The sequence below is a fragment of the Netta rufina genome, assembly GCF_964035555.1.
Source record: "Netta rufina genome assembly, chromosome: 3".
Lineage (NCBI taxonomy): Eukaryota > Metazoa > Chordata > Aves > Anseriformes > Anatidae > Netta > Netta rufina.
The window spans coordinates 27,157,284-27,173,665 of record NC_140125.1 but is presented as its reverse complement, the minus strand read 5'-3'; the positions used below and the strand labels follow the sequence as shown (position 1 = coordinate 27,173,665).

At 40.6% G+C, this 16,382-nt stretch overlaps 1 protein-coding gene across 1 annotated transcript; it reads right to left on the bottom strand.

Moving 5' to 3' along the window:
- Window positions 1-442: 442 nt before the first annotated feature.
- On the bottom strand, window positions 443-15,474 carry EDARADD (EDAR associated via death domain; the record flags this gene model as incomplete). The annotated part of the gene is made up of 6 exons (XM_084284157.1): window positions 15,405-15,474; window positions 11,417-11,475; window positions 9,532-9,571; window positions 6,402-6,490; window positions 3,310-3,355; window positions 443-819 (listed from the first exon to the last, which is right to left on the bottom strand). Exons 1-6 carry the CDS (start codon window positions 15,433-15,435, stop codon window positions 443-445), a joined length of 642 nt encoding a protein of 213 aa, XP_084140283.1. The 5' UTR covers window positions 15,436-15,474.
- Between the last annotated feature and the right edge of the window lie 908 nt (window positions 15,475-16,382).

Genomic DNA, 16,382 nt, shown 5'->3' with positions numbered 1-16,382 from the left:
AAAAAAAGAACAACAGAAAAAAAAAAAAAAAAAAAACACACCCTCTCATCTTCTAACAGGTAAAACACACAAAAGTTGTGGAAGGGCTGCCAGAAAGGCAGACTTGCCTTCTAATTGGGGCTTCCCCAGTAGCAACAACACACAACTGACATGGTTTGCAACTGCTGCAGTAAAACCGGTGGTCTAGGTTTTTCATTCTTCTGTTCCTTAGGAAGCATTTGCAGACTCAAGAACACAACCTGCATTATTCCATCCACTTCTGAAAGGTTATCTTTGCAGCCCTGAGGGCACAGACCATACATATGTGTATACAGTACATAAAGCTTACACGGTATATAAACTGTCCATGCAGTTTCTGCCTCTCTCTCACAAGGGAAGCTTCCCATCTACTGGTGGCAGCTAGTCCCAACATTTCACAAGCAGTGACTAAACCTTCTTTGACCTACAGGTCATTCTGGTAACTTCTGTTTCCTCGCTTGGGCCATTCCTCCTCCACCCATTTCAGCAGCACTTTCACAACATCAATTCTCTTATAAAATTTACAGAGCTCAATCAGCTGCTCCACAGTCCTGTCGCTATTCCGTAGCAAGAACTCCAGGGTAGGACTCTGGGGCTTCTGTTCAAGGAAACACAATTCATCATAAGTCATCCCCCACTTGCTTGCTAAGTTTCTCCAGTTTTTCACAGTTGGATGGCAGGGATCCAGCTTTAGCCTCACTGTGTACAACAAGTCCTCATCATTGAGCATGTCGCTGATGGTTGGTGCACGAAATAAGCACAAGGAGCAGGTGCCATTTTCTTTGCAGCTTTTCTTGAGATCTGCAGTTAAAACCATTACATGAAAAGAAGTTAGGATTTGTTGCTGTGGTTTTACCAAGAACAAATGTAAAAGCACAAATGTTTGAAGAGCATTACGTTTCACAGAATCATTTCTGAAAAAGTCAGAATAGTGGCATATTAATGCCCTTCCTTATGAAATTAACTTTCTAAAACTTCTCTTGGCTATGTTCATGGGCTATAATCAAAAGGACATTATTTTTGGAAGCATCATATTTATCCTCTTACAGAAAAGATGTGCAGTTCCTTCTAGTGTAAGCTGGGATATTCCATTTTTCTTTTTTGGGAACTACCTTGCATCCTTCAATCTGCCATAACCCCTACATACATCACCAAAAGGAGCATGTGCACATTACATCTTGTATAGATATGTTGCAGGATCAAGGCAAAGGTTTTGCATTTCTGAGCTGCTGCTTTCATAACAATATGAAATATGTACACCAGGAGAAACTTTACATGACTACAAAGTAGAAGTATTTTGTTTTCTTTTGTTTTGCAAGGGCTCTTAGAATAAAAGTTGCCCCTGTTATATCAAGCAAGCCTATTTTAAATGTACATTATAGAAGGAAGTAAAGAGCATACTCCTCCACATGTAGAAAAATAAGATTATCGAGTTGCTGGAAGTAGGTGGTGATATGTTCCAAACTCTACATGAAATATCAAAAACTGCCATTTAGAGGTTTCCTCCACACAGTATCTGCCCAGTGCCAAGAACAATGCCGTACCGTCAGACTGTACTATGTATTATGTATTAATAACCTGTAAAAGCATATAGAAAACAGTTCTAGCTATGGTTCCAGTTAAATACTAACACCTTTAGCACTGCAGTAAGTCTAGGGCGTTGTTTCAGCATTTCGGCTGCAGATATGACACTAAACAGCACTTTTTGAAGGCAGGGAGAATTTGATTTGTCCAAAGAGTAATGGATAATGGATGCAGCCTAGAAGCACTTCCTAAAACTTTTGCCCTCTGGCCTCATTGTAGAGCATGAAATAGGGAAGTAAGTATAATCTTACTTAGGATGAAACTCTCTGAAAAAGGAAAGCTCCAACAATAAAACTGATATAAATGAAAAGATTGGTTAGAAACAATCAGAGTGTTTTGGTGTCAAATGACTATGAATAAATAAATCAGTGACTCTGATGTAGAAGTGCTGGATCAGTGCCAGTTCAAGGGACCTGAACTGTATCCCTAGGAAAGGGCAAATCTGGCAGTCAGTGCTTCCTACTCTTACAGATAACAGCATATGTTATAATCTTTTTTTTTTTTTTTCCATTTGCAGTAATTATTGTAAGACTGTGTGTAAATTCCAGAAAGACCTTCAGAAAGTGACTTTTTATGCTGAATACTGGTGCTGATGAAAGCAACTGAGCTGAATGTAGCTTCTGCGTGCACTTTGTTTGTTTGTTTCTAAGGGAAGAACAGGCTACTGTTATTTTTGTAATGCTGCTCATCAGCTTGCTTTCTGAAGTAGGCCAAAGAAAACTTCTTAAGTTTTCAACAAGTTAGGACATGCCGCAACAACACTGCTGCAGACAAATAACTTCATACAAACGCTTAGATTCCCTTTTAAAGGGAAGCGTGTTCTGGTAACATCTTTGTTCACAGGCCTCACAGCTGTCCTCTAAGAAATGTATATATTAGGCATTCTGCTCTTCTTGTGCACTCTAAACTCTTGCTGAAGTGAGACAAAACTTGCTCGCTTCACTCATAGCAGGATTTACTTACACCAACGAGGCAAAATGAATGTAATCCAAAGTTCTGGCTGAGCTCAAAGGGCAGGAGAACGCCCTGTCTAATTTCATTTTATTTTGCTTTGCAAGGATGCCAGAGTATGTTTTATCCTCCAACAGAAGAAAGGAAGAAAGGGTAAAGAAAGCAAAGGGCTCAACTATAGGTAAACAAAATTAAACCAACCTGCTTCTTGTAGATACCTGCTTCTGGTACTTGCTGTACTAGATTATCAATAGGGCTATACAGAATCCCGGTTTTCTAAAATGCTTTGCATTTGGTTAAAATGATGACCTACCTACCTAACTGCATTATCTTAATGTTACATGACACGAGAACCTTCTTAACCAAATGTTGATTTACAGTTCTTCGCTGTTAAATCAACTGGGGCGTGTATTGGCCACCACCCCTCAGTCTGCCTCCAGCTAAGCTGAAACCCCTGTGGGATAAGCCCCCACAGCCAGCTTCTGCTCTCTCCAAATAGCTGTTTACAGATTTCTTTCCAAAGTGGATGTGCTAGATGCAGCTGGACAGCCTAACTTACGTATTTTGTATGGTTTGCATTATTGATCACCACCACCTTTAAAACAGAGGTAGCTGTAAATGACACTGGTAATGAAATGAGCACAAGCATTGATTATCCAGGAAGTTCTAGGTTATGATGAATAGCAGTTTTTAATAAAGTCCTCTCAAAGAAAATATAGGAATAAAATATGTAGAAAAGTAAAGCTGATATATTACCTGAAAGTGATTCATCAGTATGGTTTTGCGTGTCTTTGTTTTCTGGCTACAAAGCAGAGAATAAATATAAATCAAAACAACATATTTGAACATCAGGATAACTATTTGGCTAATTTATAAGTGGCAGGAGATTACTTAGAAGAATCCCAAGCTACCTGTCAGACAGGGAACATATCTGGTATGAGAAATTACAGACAATCTGCAGACTTTTCAGGCAGCATTTTTATGATTTTGTCTCACAAAACAGCCTGGATTGTTTTATCTACTGAAGAATGTCATCCTTATTAATCATATGCTATGGGGTTACATCTTTTGAACAATATGCTCCTACTCCCTCTTTCCTCCTGTCCACATTTTTCACTTTTGTTTAGTTTTCCTTATTTGACTGTTGTTAACTCAACACCAATTACAGCCCTTGCTGTTTGAAAAATTATAGGTCTGGGCACTTACCAATTCTTACAAGGTGACCTCGCTGCACACAGTCATGAAATACTACTAATACTGTACACTTGAAAAATAGCTTTTTTTTTTTTTTTTTTGCTGACATACGTACAAAGCTGTTCAATAATTCATGTAGTTTGATTAAAAAGATTTAAAAGTTTTATAACAAGAAACCTGAGACCTTTGCCTGTAACATGCAACAGTAAGGGAATGCTTCATTGATCTAGTATAAGTGGAGAAGCTCTTTAACAAACTTCTTTACATATATAGAAATTTTTTCTGGACAGCAGGTGGGCTTGAACATTTCTGCTGGCTCACATCTAACCGTCCTCTTGTTTGAAGCAAACATTCCCTCAGGGGCTTTTTGTCCACAAATTAAACACAGCAAAAATACTCAGCAGCTTGAGACTGCAACACATGTTTTAACACTTAAATTCTTCTATACAGAAACCAACATCTAAAAACTGGAAGGCCAGCACCTTGATCCTAGGACTGTAGGAAACTGCAGCTGCCCGTACTTAAACTATGCGGGTGTGGAACCAGATGAAATAGCTTTCTTCTATTGAGGATTTAAAGATGAAAGCAGAAGGGGATTTTCCCCTTAGATAACTGCAATAAAGCATTTTGATTTTTGTATTGCATCATTCTTTCAAAACTATCACAGCAAGCTTCTTAGCGTTTTGCAAGCTGTGCATGCAAACACAAGACCACTGTGTAACACCAGTCTATTCCTACCTACTAAATCTTCTGTACTAAGAAATCCACTAAGAATATAGGTCATTTCAGCTGATGTAGAGAAACATACATATATACAGAATCCAATGATCAAGAAGGCACGTTATCCCCAAAATATTTAAAGACTTTGTCAGGAAAGGAAAAATGTGCATGTTGTTTTCAGCATTTCTCTTCCCTGGAAACTGCAAGGACATGCGTGCAACATCAAATCAGCCCACAATGACTGATTTCTGCTTAGAAGAGATCTGAGGTTGCACATGTCGCTTGCAACAGCATCATCCTTGCCATTATCTTCTAGAAGTCTGCTTTTCCAGTGACACCACATAAGCTTTCCATGGACAGAGGTTTTTAAATTCATGATCTTGGCCTTTTTGCCACGTGAGCACCCAAAGTTCAAGAAAAATTTGATACGAAAATCCTAATTATAGCCATCGTCTCCATTTCCTCTAATTCTTTAAAAGTAGAACAGTATTGAGTCTTGAGGAGCAAATCCCCATAAAGGTAAGTTACTGGGAGAACAAGCAGTTGCCCATCACAGATCAGCCTTCTCAGCTCTCTGTTTAAAGAGGAACAAACAAAAACAAAGGGGGAAAAAAAAAAAAAAAAAAAAAAAAGGAAAAGTGGTAGGTATTTTTCACTTAGTTTACAATAGCTCAGTTGCTGTTCTGAGCTTCAATAACTTTTTCCAGACTATGAATTCATGCAGGTTCCAAGTTCATGGTGAAAGCTAATACCTAAATGCCTCTTGGAGATGCCATTATACTCATGTCTCATGACAAAAATAACAGGAGTGGCTAGTACTGCAGCAAGTACAAAGAAATACTTTGGATACTTACCTGTGCCATTCTTATGTTTCCAAAATTGGTATTTGTACTGATCAGTTACTATCCACTTTTGTCAAGCCAAATGCACTCAGGTTTACTCATGATTATTATCTTGTAATATAATTGCAATACGACAATGTATTGTCACTGTCCATAAAATGAAAGTATTAGGCAAGAGTATTTTTTGCCTACAATTAAAACTCAATCAACTTCTACAGGTTTAATCAAAGCTATAAGCCTATGTACAGTCTGAAGGTAAGCAGAATTTTTTCCAGCTCTGTAGAACTACTAATAGCCTAGTATGCTGAATTATCTTTATAGTAACTCTAAGTGGGCAACAAATGCTCTCTTCTTGATGATGGGAATGAAACAGTTACCTCCATCATCTGTGAAATGCATACCAAACCCATGTTTGTTTGATGAAAGTCAGCTGGGACTCTGGCATAAGGAACTCCTTTTAATTCTTCTTCTCGCTGGGCATTGCTCATTCATTTCTCTTCTCCAAGTTTTCTGCTCAACCCAAAGAGAATCAATTTGAAATTCAGCAAATAACATTCACCTGAAAGATGGTAACCATGGAGCATCACGGTAACCATGGGGGTCACTCAGCACTGCCTACCCTATGGCAACGTAAGACTTTACACTCGATGGAGGTTATTTCCACTACGGATAGAGCAGTGTCCCAAAGTCAGAGCAGAACAATCAAATGCCTCCCTAGGACAAGACACAAGGAGTCCAAAACCCAGGATTCATCTTCCTTTACTTATTCTCTGCTCTGGCTCTATTTTCAGCAGGGAAGAGGGAGAGCATGCAAGACAAAGCCTTGACTCTGCATTGGCTCTTCTTCAGAGCATCTATATGCTAATGAAAGCCTAGTTAAACTACAAAGCAAACATTAATAATTATTTAGCCTTTCTTTTACTTTTCTCCTCAAAAGCTCATTTCATTGAACTCCGGAAAAAGAAGCCTATTTCTGGTCAATTTTACTGAGTAATTCCATGCGCTCCACATACAGTCTGAAAACATATTCATTTGTTAACATTTAATTAACAGCAATAACTTAGTTTACATACATATATCATTTTTTCTTACCTGTTGGACTAGGCCAGTATCTGATGTAAGACTCCTGATGTTCACGGATGCGATTTCCAGTGTCACTTGATCTGTGAGGTATTCCTCATCTAAGACAAAGATTGTGAAAAACTGGTCTTCCAACCAAATACAAACTTAAATAGTAAGACTATCAAACATCCATTGTAGGTGTCCAGCGTACAAAATTTAATTCCACATCATGATCAGTCACTAGGAGATGCAGGATCAAAAAGCCCAAACCAGTAAAATGGCAGTGACCACAAGAGTCACGCAGTCCATGACTGTGTGAAGAAAAACAACCCTTGCAGAGATCAAACATTAGTGTATTAGTGCTTAAAAAACAATCGCCATACTGTTTTTGAGGCAAGAGTTATATTCTTTCAGAAAGCTGACCAGGAATAGTACCAAGAGAATATTAACTGAGCCGATACATCATAGCAGACTTAAGAAGACTTCCAAGTCAGTATAATCCTTTTTGCTTTGCTTTTCTCATCACCAGTGTAATGATCACTGTTGAAATATGTACTACATAAATGTGTATTTTTTCTTCTGCCCCTTTGTGAATTAGGCTCATCCTACTTATCCCTACTACACAGGAGTTTCCTGAAACACTAAAATAATCTGTTTCAAAGTGCATTTATCGCCTGCCTTGGTAGTCCATTGAAAAACATTGAAAATTCCTCAATACTACACAAACTGATTACCTTTCAAGTTTCACTTCAGCCCTCAAAATGGGATACAAGGGATGCATAAACCTTCTGTGAACCTCATGAAAACATATACTTTCACTCTGCGTGATTAATAAGGGCCTCGTTATCAAACCATCCGCACAAATCCCATGGGTCAGGTGCTGACTAACCACTAACAGGAGCTTGAAAGAGGTTATATTCTACACATATCTGAACACTCCATGGTGGAGACTGCATCTGTAGTACATTTCTTCTTGCTGTTTAAGAGGTATGATCTCATGGAAGTACTGCTATTACTTTTATGAATTGTCAGGTAACAGAAAGAAGACGCATTTCCTTATCTCACTCAAGAAATTCATCTGAATCAAAGAAGTCAACCTTACACTTGTGAGGGGAAAAAAAAAAAAAAAAAAAAAAAAAAGAAGCACTGGTTCTCCTCTTTTTTTTTTTTTTCTTTTATAAGACTGTTGAAATTAAAAGCCAAATAGCATTCCACTGCCAGCAGGGTAAATGTTTAATAAGCACCACCTTTTTTCTTCACAACCATAGGTCTAGAGACAAGGAACAAAATTCCCCAAAAGTCTGGTTGAAAAAGCTAACTATTGGCATCAAAATTCCACTTTGTTTGTGTGGAAACACTACGTGCCGAATTTGTTAAGGATTTGAGTGGAAGAAGAATTATAGTCAAAGCATAACATAAACATTAAGCCTAATTCTGCAAGATGAGAAGGCCACTCAACTCACCTTTAATTCATCATCAGTAGAGGGTGCTAAGACCTTGGGTAAGTTTGGTCCCCAAATGGTCCCTTGACTGAGTAAAAAAGGAACAAAACTGTCCCCCCCACTCCTCAAGGCCAACGTACTGTTTATTCAACCATTAAATCTGAAGCAAACAGAATTTTGTGTTACACAGAATCAAGCCTGCACATCTGTGATATTTTTTAGCACACAGGCTCATATTTCTCAGTCTTTATTTTTATAGAAATAGTTATGAAAATACTTTCTCATAGAGCAAACTGAGAAGGTATCACTTATACTACTATATAGCACTGTCATACAAGTTTCAAAATTCATGGTAAAGAAGACATACTTTGAAAAATAAAGTCAAGAAAAAAAATAATTAAGAAAAAATAGATTCTGGAAATGAACAGTATTAAGAGATATTTTTAACACTTCCTACTCTAAAGAGGAAATATCAAGCTATATTAGTACTCACATCTATTTAAGCTATGTTAGTATTTACATCTCTTTACACTTGGCAAGAGTGTAAATTAAAAAACTATAAATACACCAAGTCCACCTCCTTCCTACAAAAAGCACTGAAGTCTCCACTCCCTTTCAGCTTTCCTTTTTAAATTAGATGCATTCACAACACACAATGTTGGATTTTAAACAAGTATGGCAATATTAGAAATTTAGGAATTTAATTAATTCTCAGGGGGACCTAATGTCATGGTGGAATTAAGAATATGTCATGGAAAAGAAGATTACAGAGAAATTTCTTTAATGTTAGTGAACCGTTTTGAAGGAACAAACCAGCTAACTGTAATTAAACAGGAAGTAGTTTATAATTTCAAATTAGTTTTCATCCCACATTCTACTTCTCCACTGAGCACTTTGAGAAGATGCTCATTTTCTCTGGCTGGCTCCCTTAAGCCCCCAAAATAACCTTCTAACCTTTCTTTAACCCCAGTGGTATATTGCCCACGCTTCTCAGCAGTTTCCATTGTGACTAGCTTCTGCCTTGTTTCTTGTGTCTGCCCCAGCACAGACGTGCTGTGCAATGCAGTGTGCAGAACACTTCAGCTGCACAGTGATTAAATGCAATCCAGCCAATGGCAAAGACAGGGATAACAAAAAACAACACATGTCAAGGAATCTATAAAAGGGATATTGACACAGTCTAAAGTATTTGACTTGAGTGCAATACAGAACCTGCACAGGACGTGAAGGTTCCAGACTGGATGGTATTCATACCTGCTGCTCAAGATAAAAAGTGGCATAAAGAGTTAACTGGTTATAGGGCTGGGGATGCAATTGGAAGCAAGAGAACTGCAAGGTATTTCTGGATTACATTTCCAATAATCTGAAAGCACTGGTAATCTCTTCAAAGCCATGTTTTAACATTGTTGTATCTCTACCCTCTGTTCTCTGAACACCGTGTTTTTGGTGGCACCACTATATTTTCCTTGCATGTTGAGTCCCGATCTTCTTAACATAGTTGTGACTTTTAGATCACAACCAAACTGGGGCAGAAAAATTCAGAACCTGTAATATATACCCCGCTAATCTTAAAATATAGAAGATGACACATTACATTTAGAATATAAACGTCTAGGAAAAAATACGAGTATTTCAATCCTCTGGATAACACTGATGATGTTAGTGTGTATAACAGATCTACGACACATAACCTAAAAGACAAAATTCACACTGCTTACCTTTAGGTACTCCTGTGTCTTGGACGGGATACTTTTCAGTCTGTCACAAAAAGGCAAGAGACATAAGTGTTTGTTATCCTGAATGTAATTCTGCTGGAGTAACAGCGTATAAAAACTGCATAATTATAGTTGTATCTCTAAAATTGCTACTAGCTGATCTATCTACAGTCAGATAGAGTAATGTGCTTCTTATGCAGAAATTGAGATACTACCACTGCTACTGATTACTGCATGCAAAAGTAATAGCTTTCAGGTTCGCTACAGTATTTTTAAAGGTATTACAGTTCAGTGAAGAAGCAGAGATTGGAAAAGGAATTTTGCATTTAAGCAGCAAGATAGCAATCTAGAAAAGAAAATGCAAATGAGGAGTAACAGAGACTATTTCAAAAGCTCTTTAACAGACATAAACCTCTATTAAAATGTTACTGCACTGAAGGAAAAAGAATCTCATTCCCTTCTGCTCTAAAATTAAAAAGATGATTAAGACGCAAAAGAAAACTATTGTTTCTGAGTCTAAGGAGATAGCTACTGATTTCCAGGCATCTGTTATAACTTGCTACTAAGCCTAAAATCCACCTCCTTCCCTGTGACCCCTATCTTTACATAAAAATAGGTGAAACGTTTCATAGAAGTTGATAACCAAGCATTCAGATTAAAGACATGTTAATTTAAGGGGGTAGGGATAAACCGACTTTCATCTGTTTTCAAACTTTTCCCCATCTTTTAAATATTCCCCTTAACAAAAATAAAATAAAATAAAATAAAATAAAATAAAATAAAATAAAATAAAATAAAATAAAATAAAATAAAATAAAATAAAATAAAATAAAATAAAATAAAATAAAATAAAATAAAATAAAATAAAATAAAATAAAATAAAATAAAATAAAATAAAATAAAATAAAATAAAATAACAGCTTCTAACTTAGTCAACCCACAAAACCGGTCACAAAAGCCTGTATATTTTGCAAAAGCCTGCTAATACACATCCATGCACACAGACTGCAATAATGGATCCCAGGGAAGGACCAGCATTTAAAGCACCAGTGAAATTTTCGAAGTTTCTTGCTGATTCCCCGCCGAAAAGCTTCAAAATGAGAAGAAAGCACCAAGGGAAAGCAATAGCTTGTTCAGTCATCATCCATAAAATAAACCGGAACATTTGAATCTGTTTATATAATTCCATTAGAGAACAGCCTTCTCTTGGGTACACAGCACTGTTACTCAGAGGAAGTAATCCATAGCAACTTCAGAAAGAACTCCTCTTACAAAACTTTTCAGAATTTCATATTCCCTTTACCTGATGTAGTCCTTGTTCCAGCATAATATTGCTGGAACGACAGCTTATAATACGACAAAGGTTTGTCATAAATGGTGTTACTCTGCGAGCAAGCACTAGAGAGCACTGTTTGGTCTCTCCCCAGATTTACCCATGTCTGCTCTAAGGCACCAGCTTTTGGTTTAATCTTTCCATCACCTGAACTCATCAGACAAAATAGGTACAGGAAGGAATAATAGCTTAATACAATTTACATTTTAAGCCTTAGCTGGGTTTTCTTCCAATCCATATAGACAGAAGAAGGTCAGCACCAATCTTTCTCTTCTTTTATTAAATGAAAAAAATGGTAGTCATAGCCTCTCCAAAGGCTAACCAATGGACAGCTCAGCTCATACCACCAAACTCAGCTCATACACCTATTCCCATTTTTTTAATTCACATTTTAAATGTACAGGGTTAGTAAGTTAACACAATTATACAGGTAAGCAAAACCCTATATATATTTACACACATGGTTAGAGTTTCTTAAATATTTTACTAATTTCTGTATTGCGAAACTGTAGAGAACTATAATGATTTTAACTTTGTTAGAGCAGAAACACATACCATTGTTATGGAAAGAGTGCTTGGATCTGTATCCTCTACTGGCTCTTTTGCTCCGTGATCTGCTGGAAATAAGTAAGATTTATCAATGCATAATCCTCAAAATATTTCTGTCTGGAAATTCATATTTTGCTTATTTGTCTGACCAAGGCAAAGCATAGCTACACTGCCATTACATGCATTATGTCAAGCTTCATTTACACAAGAAAACATGACAAGGTAGAAAACATCACACATACTAGCACAGGGATGAGAAACTACGTGCAACAGGGAAATCCAACTCAAAGCTAACAAAAGATAGACTGAAATGAAAATTCCAAATTATTTTTAGTAAAAATAAATAAATAATTCACAAGGCAATTCAGCAGTAAAGAGTTAAACCCAACAAATATGCTAAAAGGTAAGTTTCATTCTCCAAGTGGCAGCACTCCATTTTTTTTCCTTAAAGGGATAATTCAAAGAGTAAACATATCCACTGCCCCATTTGAGGTAAACATCAATTATTTTTATACAATTGAATCATAAACTTCAATTATATTAACATCAAAAGCATATAAATCTTCAAAGCACTTGCAGGTGAATCATTAACTGTCAACCCCTCTACGCTGATGTCTAAATTGACAAATAATAGTGAAATAGTGACCAAAATCAGAGAGAACCTGAAACAAATCTCATATACAAGCCAGGATTCACAATAGCACTCCTTCATTTAGCACCTTCATCTCCTTCCCTCACAGAAGATCTGTTCTGTTGCTAAGTATCATGTTTTCAAAAACTATGAAGAGCATTTTAAGTGATGTAATAGGATTGTCACTCCATTTTTGTCACTCTCACTCCTATACTCACCACGATGCTTTCAGCCTCAACCAGAAAGATGTGTTTTAGATCAACATTCAGTGATTATCTTTTTCAGCTCACAAACACAGAAATTAAAATGCACAGTATAAACACTGAGCCCCCAAATAGCACTGAAGTTACACAGACCCTATTTTAACTCAAATTTAGCAGTTCTACAAGTCTGGAGCACATCCTCTGTACACACGTGTGTTAAACATTTTTAAAAGGCATCTATTAAATCTCCTATGAGCCCGCTGCAGCACAAAGTTTAGCATGCAAAACACATGCAGAAGAGGAAACCAAACCAACCCAAAATGCCATACTGCTGTCACACATGCCCTGTTAGGGATTAAGTCCCTGCTCCAGCAGCATGGCATTAACACTTCATTCTGTATGAAGCCTGCCCTGATGGCAGGGGCCAGCACAAACAGCCGTAAGCTTCCCACGTTGAATGTAGGAAGGGTGAGAGTCAGACTGGGACAGGAGTCTGACAATAAGCTGGAGTAAGGTGCTGCTGGAGTTGGGCCAAAAGCAGAGGATTCAGGTAGGAACTGTGTGCTTGGGAGCTGCGGAGGAAGCTGAGGAAAAGAGAACAGCTGAGAGACCCACCCTGAAAAGGAGAATGGAAAAAGGCATGGGGGCATGGAGAGCCAAGCAAAGCCAAAGACATCCAAAGTCTCACTGTTCCTTCTACTGTCTGTGAAGACCCAACAAGTCCCTTATCATCAGTTTACTCTGGAGGCCTCACAGCTAGCTATTCCTTACAAGTTTTTGGATGAAATTAAAAAGAAAAAAAAAAAAAAAGCCTACAATCAAAAAACACTTTCTTTTGCCCTCATAATTTAAGGGGAACCTTAATGTAGATGGAAGCAGACTCCCCGAAAGGTCAATGCCCTGGTGAACCTCAGTGGCTCCTGTAACTACAGAAAGCTTCCTTCCCTATCTGCCATTGCACCTCTGAGATACAGCCAAGGTAGACTGCAACACCACTAAATATTACTTTCCACGATTCAGAGGGAAGCACCGAGCAAATGGGTGAAGGTCTGAGAATACAGGGATTTGGAATGAGGCCCTGGCAGACCCCAGGGTGACCCTACAAGAGGTGATAAGGTGCTGGGTGGTGCCTTTAACTGACTCCTGCTTCCTAGGGCTCACTCAGAAACACACCAAGTGCAAAACTGACTTGCACCTTTCTTGCTTATCCATCTTGGAAAATATTTTAAAAACTGTATTGTTTTCCCTATGACCCAATTCCTTCTCTCTTGTTTTTCTAGCTCTTTATGAAGAACTCCAAGTTCCCTGTTTTTTTTTTAGGTTGCAGAGCGCTACCAGTTTCCAACATTTTCTACAGGTGGCATGAACACATATGAGGATTTGTACCTACGAATAAATGCTCTGTATGCTGGCTGCAGGTGAGTCACCACAGTCTTGTTGACCACTGGTAGTTGGTGGATAATGAGAGAACCACAGACTTAATGTTTAATTGTGAATAAGGCAATTAAAATGCCGTGTCCCCTCTCTCCTTCCCACACTTATCTCCAACGGTAGCCTGCAACTCATTTCATACAGCTAGATGCAGGTGCACAGAACAGCAGGGAGGAAAGTTCTCTGCTTATCTCGAATGTAAAACATCCATGGTTTTGCATGTTGAAAGGCTGACAAGAAATAAAGATATCAGCTGACTATATCAGCAGGCCACCTGATTTCAGTTACCTTGACAACTTAACGTCATTTTCTGGGATCCTTCAAAAAAATCACTATCACCATTCTCCCCGCTGACAGCATTCAGCCACTGGTGTGCATTTACCTCCCCACAACTCACACGTAAATCAACCCAGATGAACACGGGTCAGATTCAGCGGTTGCTCCCAGCACCTGATGCCAGCTGCCCAGCAGCTGTTAGGGCTCTTCTGCCCGAGCCTGTCCAGCACAAGCAGCCTACAACGGGAGCAGCCAGCTTGTGCCCGTCAGCACGGTTTGTTCAGTACTGCTACCCTAACAGGGACGCAGTGCTGTGCACTGAGAGTGGTGTGAACAGTGTGTCAGTTTTATTCACACACCTGCAAATTTCCAACCCTATGTCTGCTCTTTGTCTGCACGTGGGAAGGAAGCCTGAAGGCAAGTTTCTGAGACCCTAGAATTCTGACCTTTAAGCAGAAGGAGGCTCACAAAGCACCACATAGTGGATACAACATTTCCCCGCTACGTTTTTTTCCCTGCAACATAACCTGGACACCACCAGCAGCGAGCGAAGAACTTAAGGCCTACCTTCGTTCTGTAAGCCAACCATACCCATGGAAGATTTCTTCCACACCAACACAGGACATACACATCCGAAGAACAACTCAAACAAAGCGATCACCCCAGCTTGAGATGAGCCCTTTGATTAAACACAAATCAACAACCGCGTTTTGACAGCAAGCACGTTAATTTCAGATTTGAGTAAGAAGAGGAAAGACAGCAAGTCGTATTAGAATATTCAGTTCTCTGAAAAAAATCTAAAGCGTGCACAGCAAGCTTGTAAGCTTGAGCGTTTTTGTTTACCCGTAACTACTCAAAACTCTGTTGCTGCATGAGCGGACAGGTAAGTTAAAACGGGCAGGCCTGAGAAAAGGCATGAGACACCTGAGAGAAGGCACTCCGAAGTTGCAAGTGCCATTAGCCATGCAAGTTAAGAAGTGTTGCCTTGCTAACCACCCACTTTGGGATCTCAAAAAAAAAAAAAAAAAAGAGAGAGAAAGATAAAGAAAGGCTTTTTAAGGCGCTGCTAGCAAGCCCAACTAACACCCTAAACGCCGGCGCAGGCTTGACAAGACAAGTTGCACTAAATCACACCAGCGCGGCCCATGAGAAATTATTCCCGAGCTTAATGAGCGTGCGTGGGGGGAAGGGAGCAGCCGACAGCCCCTCGACTTTTTGCTTTTTCAATCCCCGCCGGGCCGGGCTCCCCTCGGGGCTGCGGAGCGCGGCGGTGCCCGGCTCGGGGCACGGCACGGCACGGCACGGCCCGAGCCTCGCTCCGCGGCCCGCAGCGCCCGCGGCGACCCCGAGCGGCCGCAGGGGCAGGGAGCGGCCGCGGGGGGGCCGCCGCCGCCCGCCCCAGCCCGCCCCGCTCCCGCCCCGCTCCCGTCCCGTCCGCGCCGTCGCTGCTCACCCGGGGGCAGCGGGTCCCGCGGCGCGGCCATGGGGGCGCAGCACGAGGAGCGAGCGGCGCCCGCCGACGTGCCCGGAACCGCCGCCCCGCGCCGCGCCGCCCCCTTCCTGCCGCAGGTAGGCGCCGGGCGGCCCGGGAGGCGCTCGGAGGAGGAGCGGGGAGACCCCGGCTCGCCGGGACGGGGCCGAGGAGCCCCGGCGCAGAGCGCGCCGGGTGTGGCGGGCAGCCGGAGGCCGGCCTCTTGCACCACGGGCGCCTCCGACACCCGGCTGATGCCCAGTGCTTTGATGGCAGCGCTTTAGGTCCCCACCGCCACCGCTGCCACATTCTCTCGCTTAGGGCTTCCCTACGCTTACAGTAATACAAATTGCTTAAGTGGGGCCCATGCATAAAATTAGGTTCTAAGTAAGAAAGATCAGGTAGTTCAATACTGTACAATACACACAAAATAAACCAGCAAATCTGACCAAATCGGTCAGCATGTCATTATGCAGGCTACATGTGCATCTTAGCTACCTTTCTGTCATCAGTGAGGTCACTTCACAGGTGAATCACAGAACCATCAGGGTTGGAAAAGCCCTCCAAGCTCACCTGGTCCAACCATCACCCCACCACCAATACCACCCCACTAACCATGTCCCCAAGCACCATGTCCAGCCTTTCCTTGAACACCCCCAGGCACGGTGACTCCACCACCTCCCCGGGCAACCTGTCCCAGTGCCTGACTGCTCTTTCTGAGGAGAAAAGTCTCCTCATTGCCAACCTGAACCTCCCCTGGCGCAACTTGAGGCCATTCCCTCTAGTCCTATCACTAGTTACCTGTGAGAGGAGACCTGCCCCCAGCTCCTCACACCTTCCTTTCAGGTACCTGCAGAGAGCAATGAGGTCTGCCCTGAGCCTTCTCTTCTCCAGACTAAACACCCCCCCATTCCCTCAGCCGCTCCTCACAGGACTTGTGCTCCAGGCCCTTCACCAGTT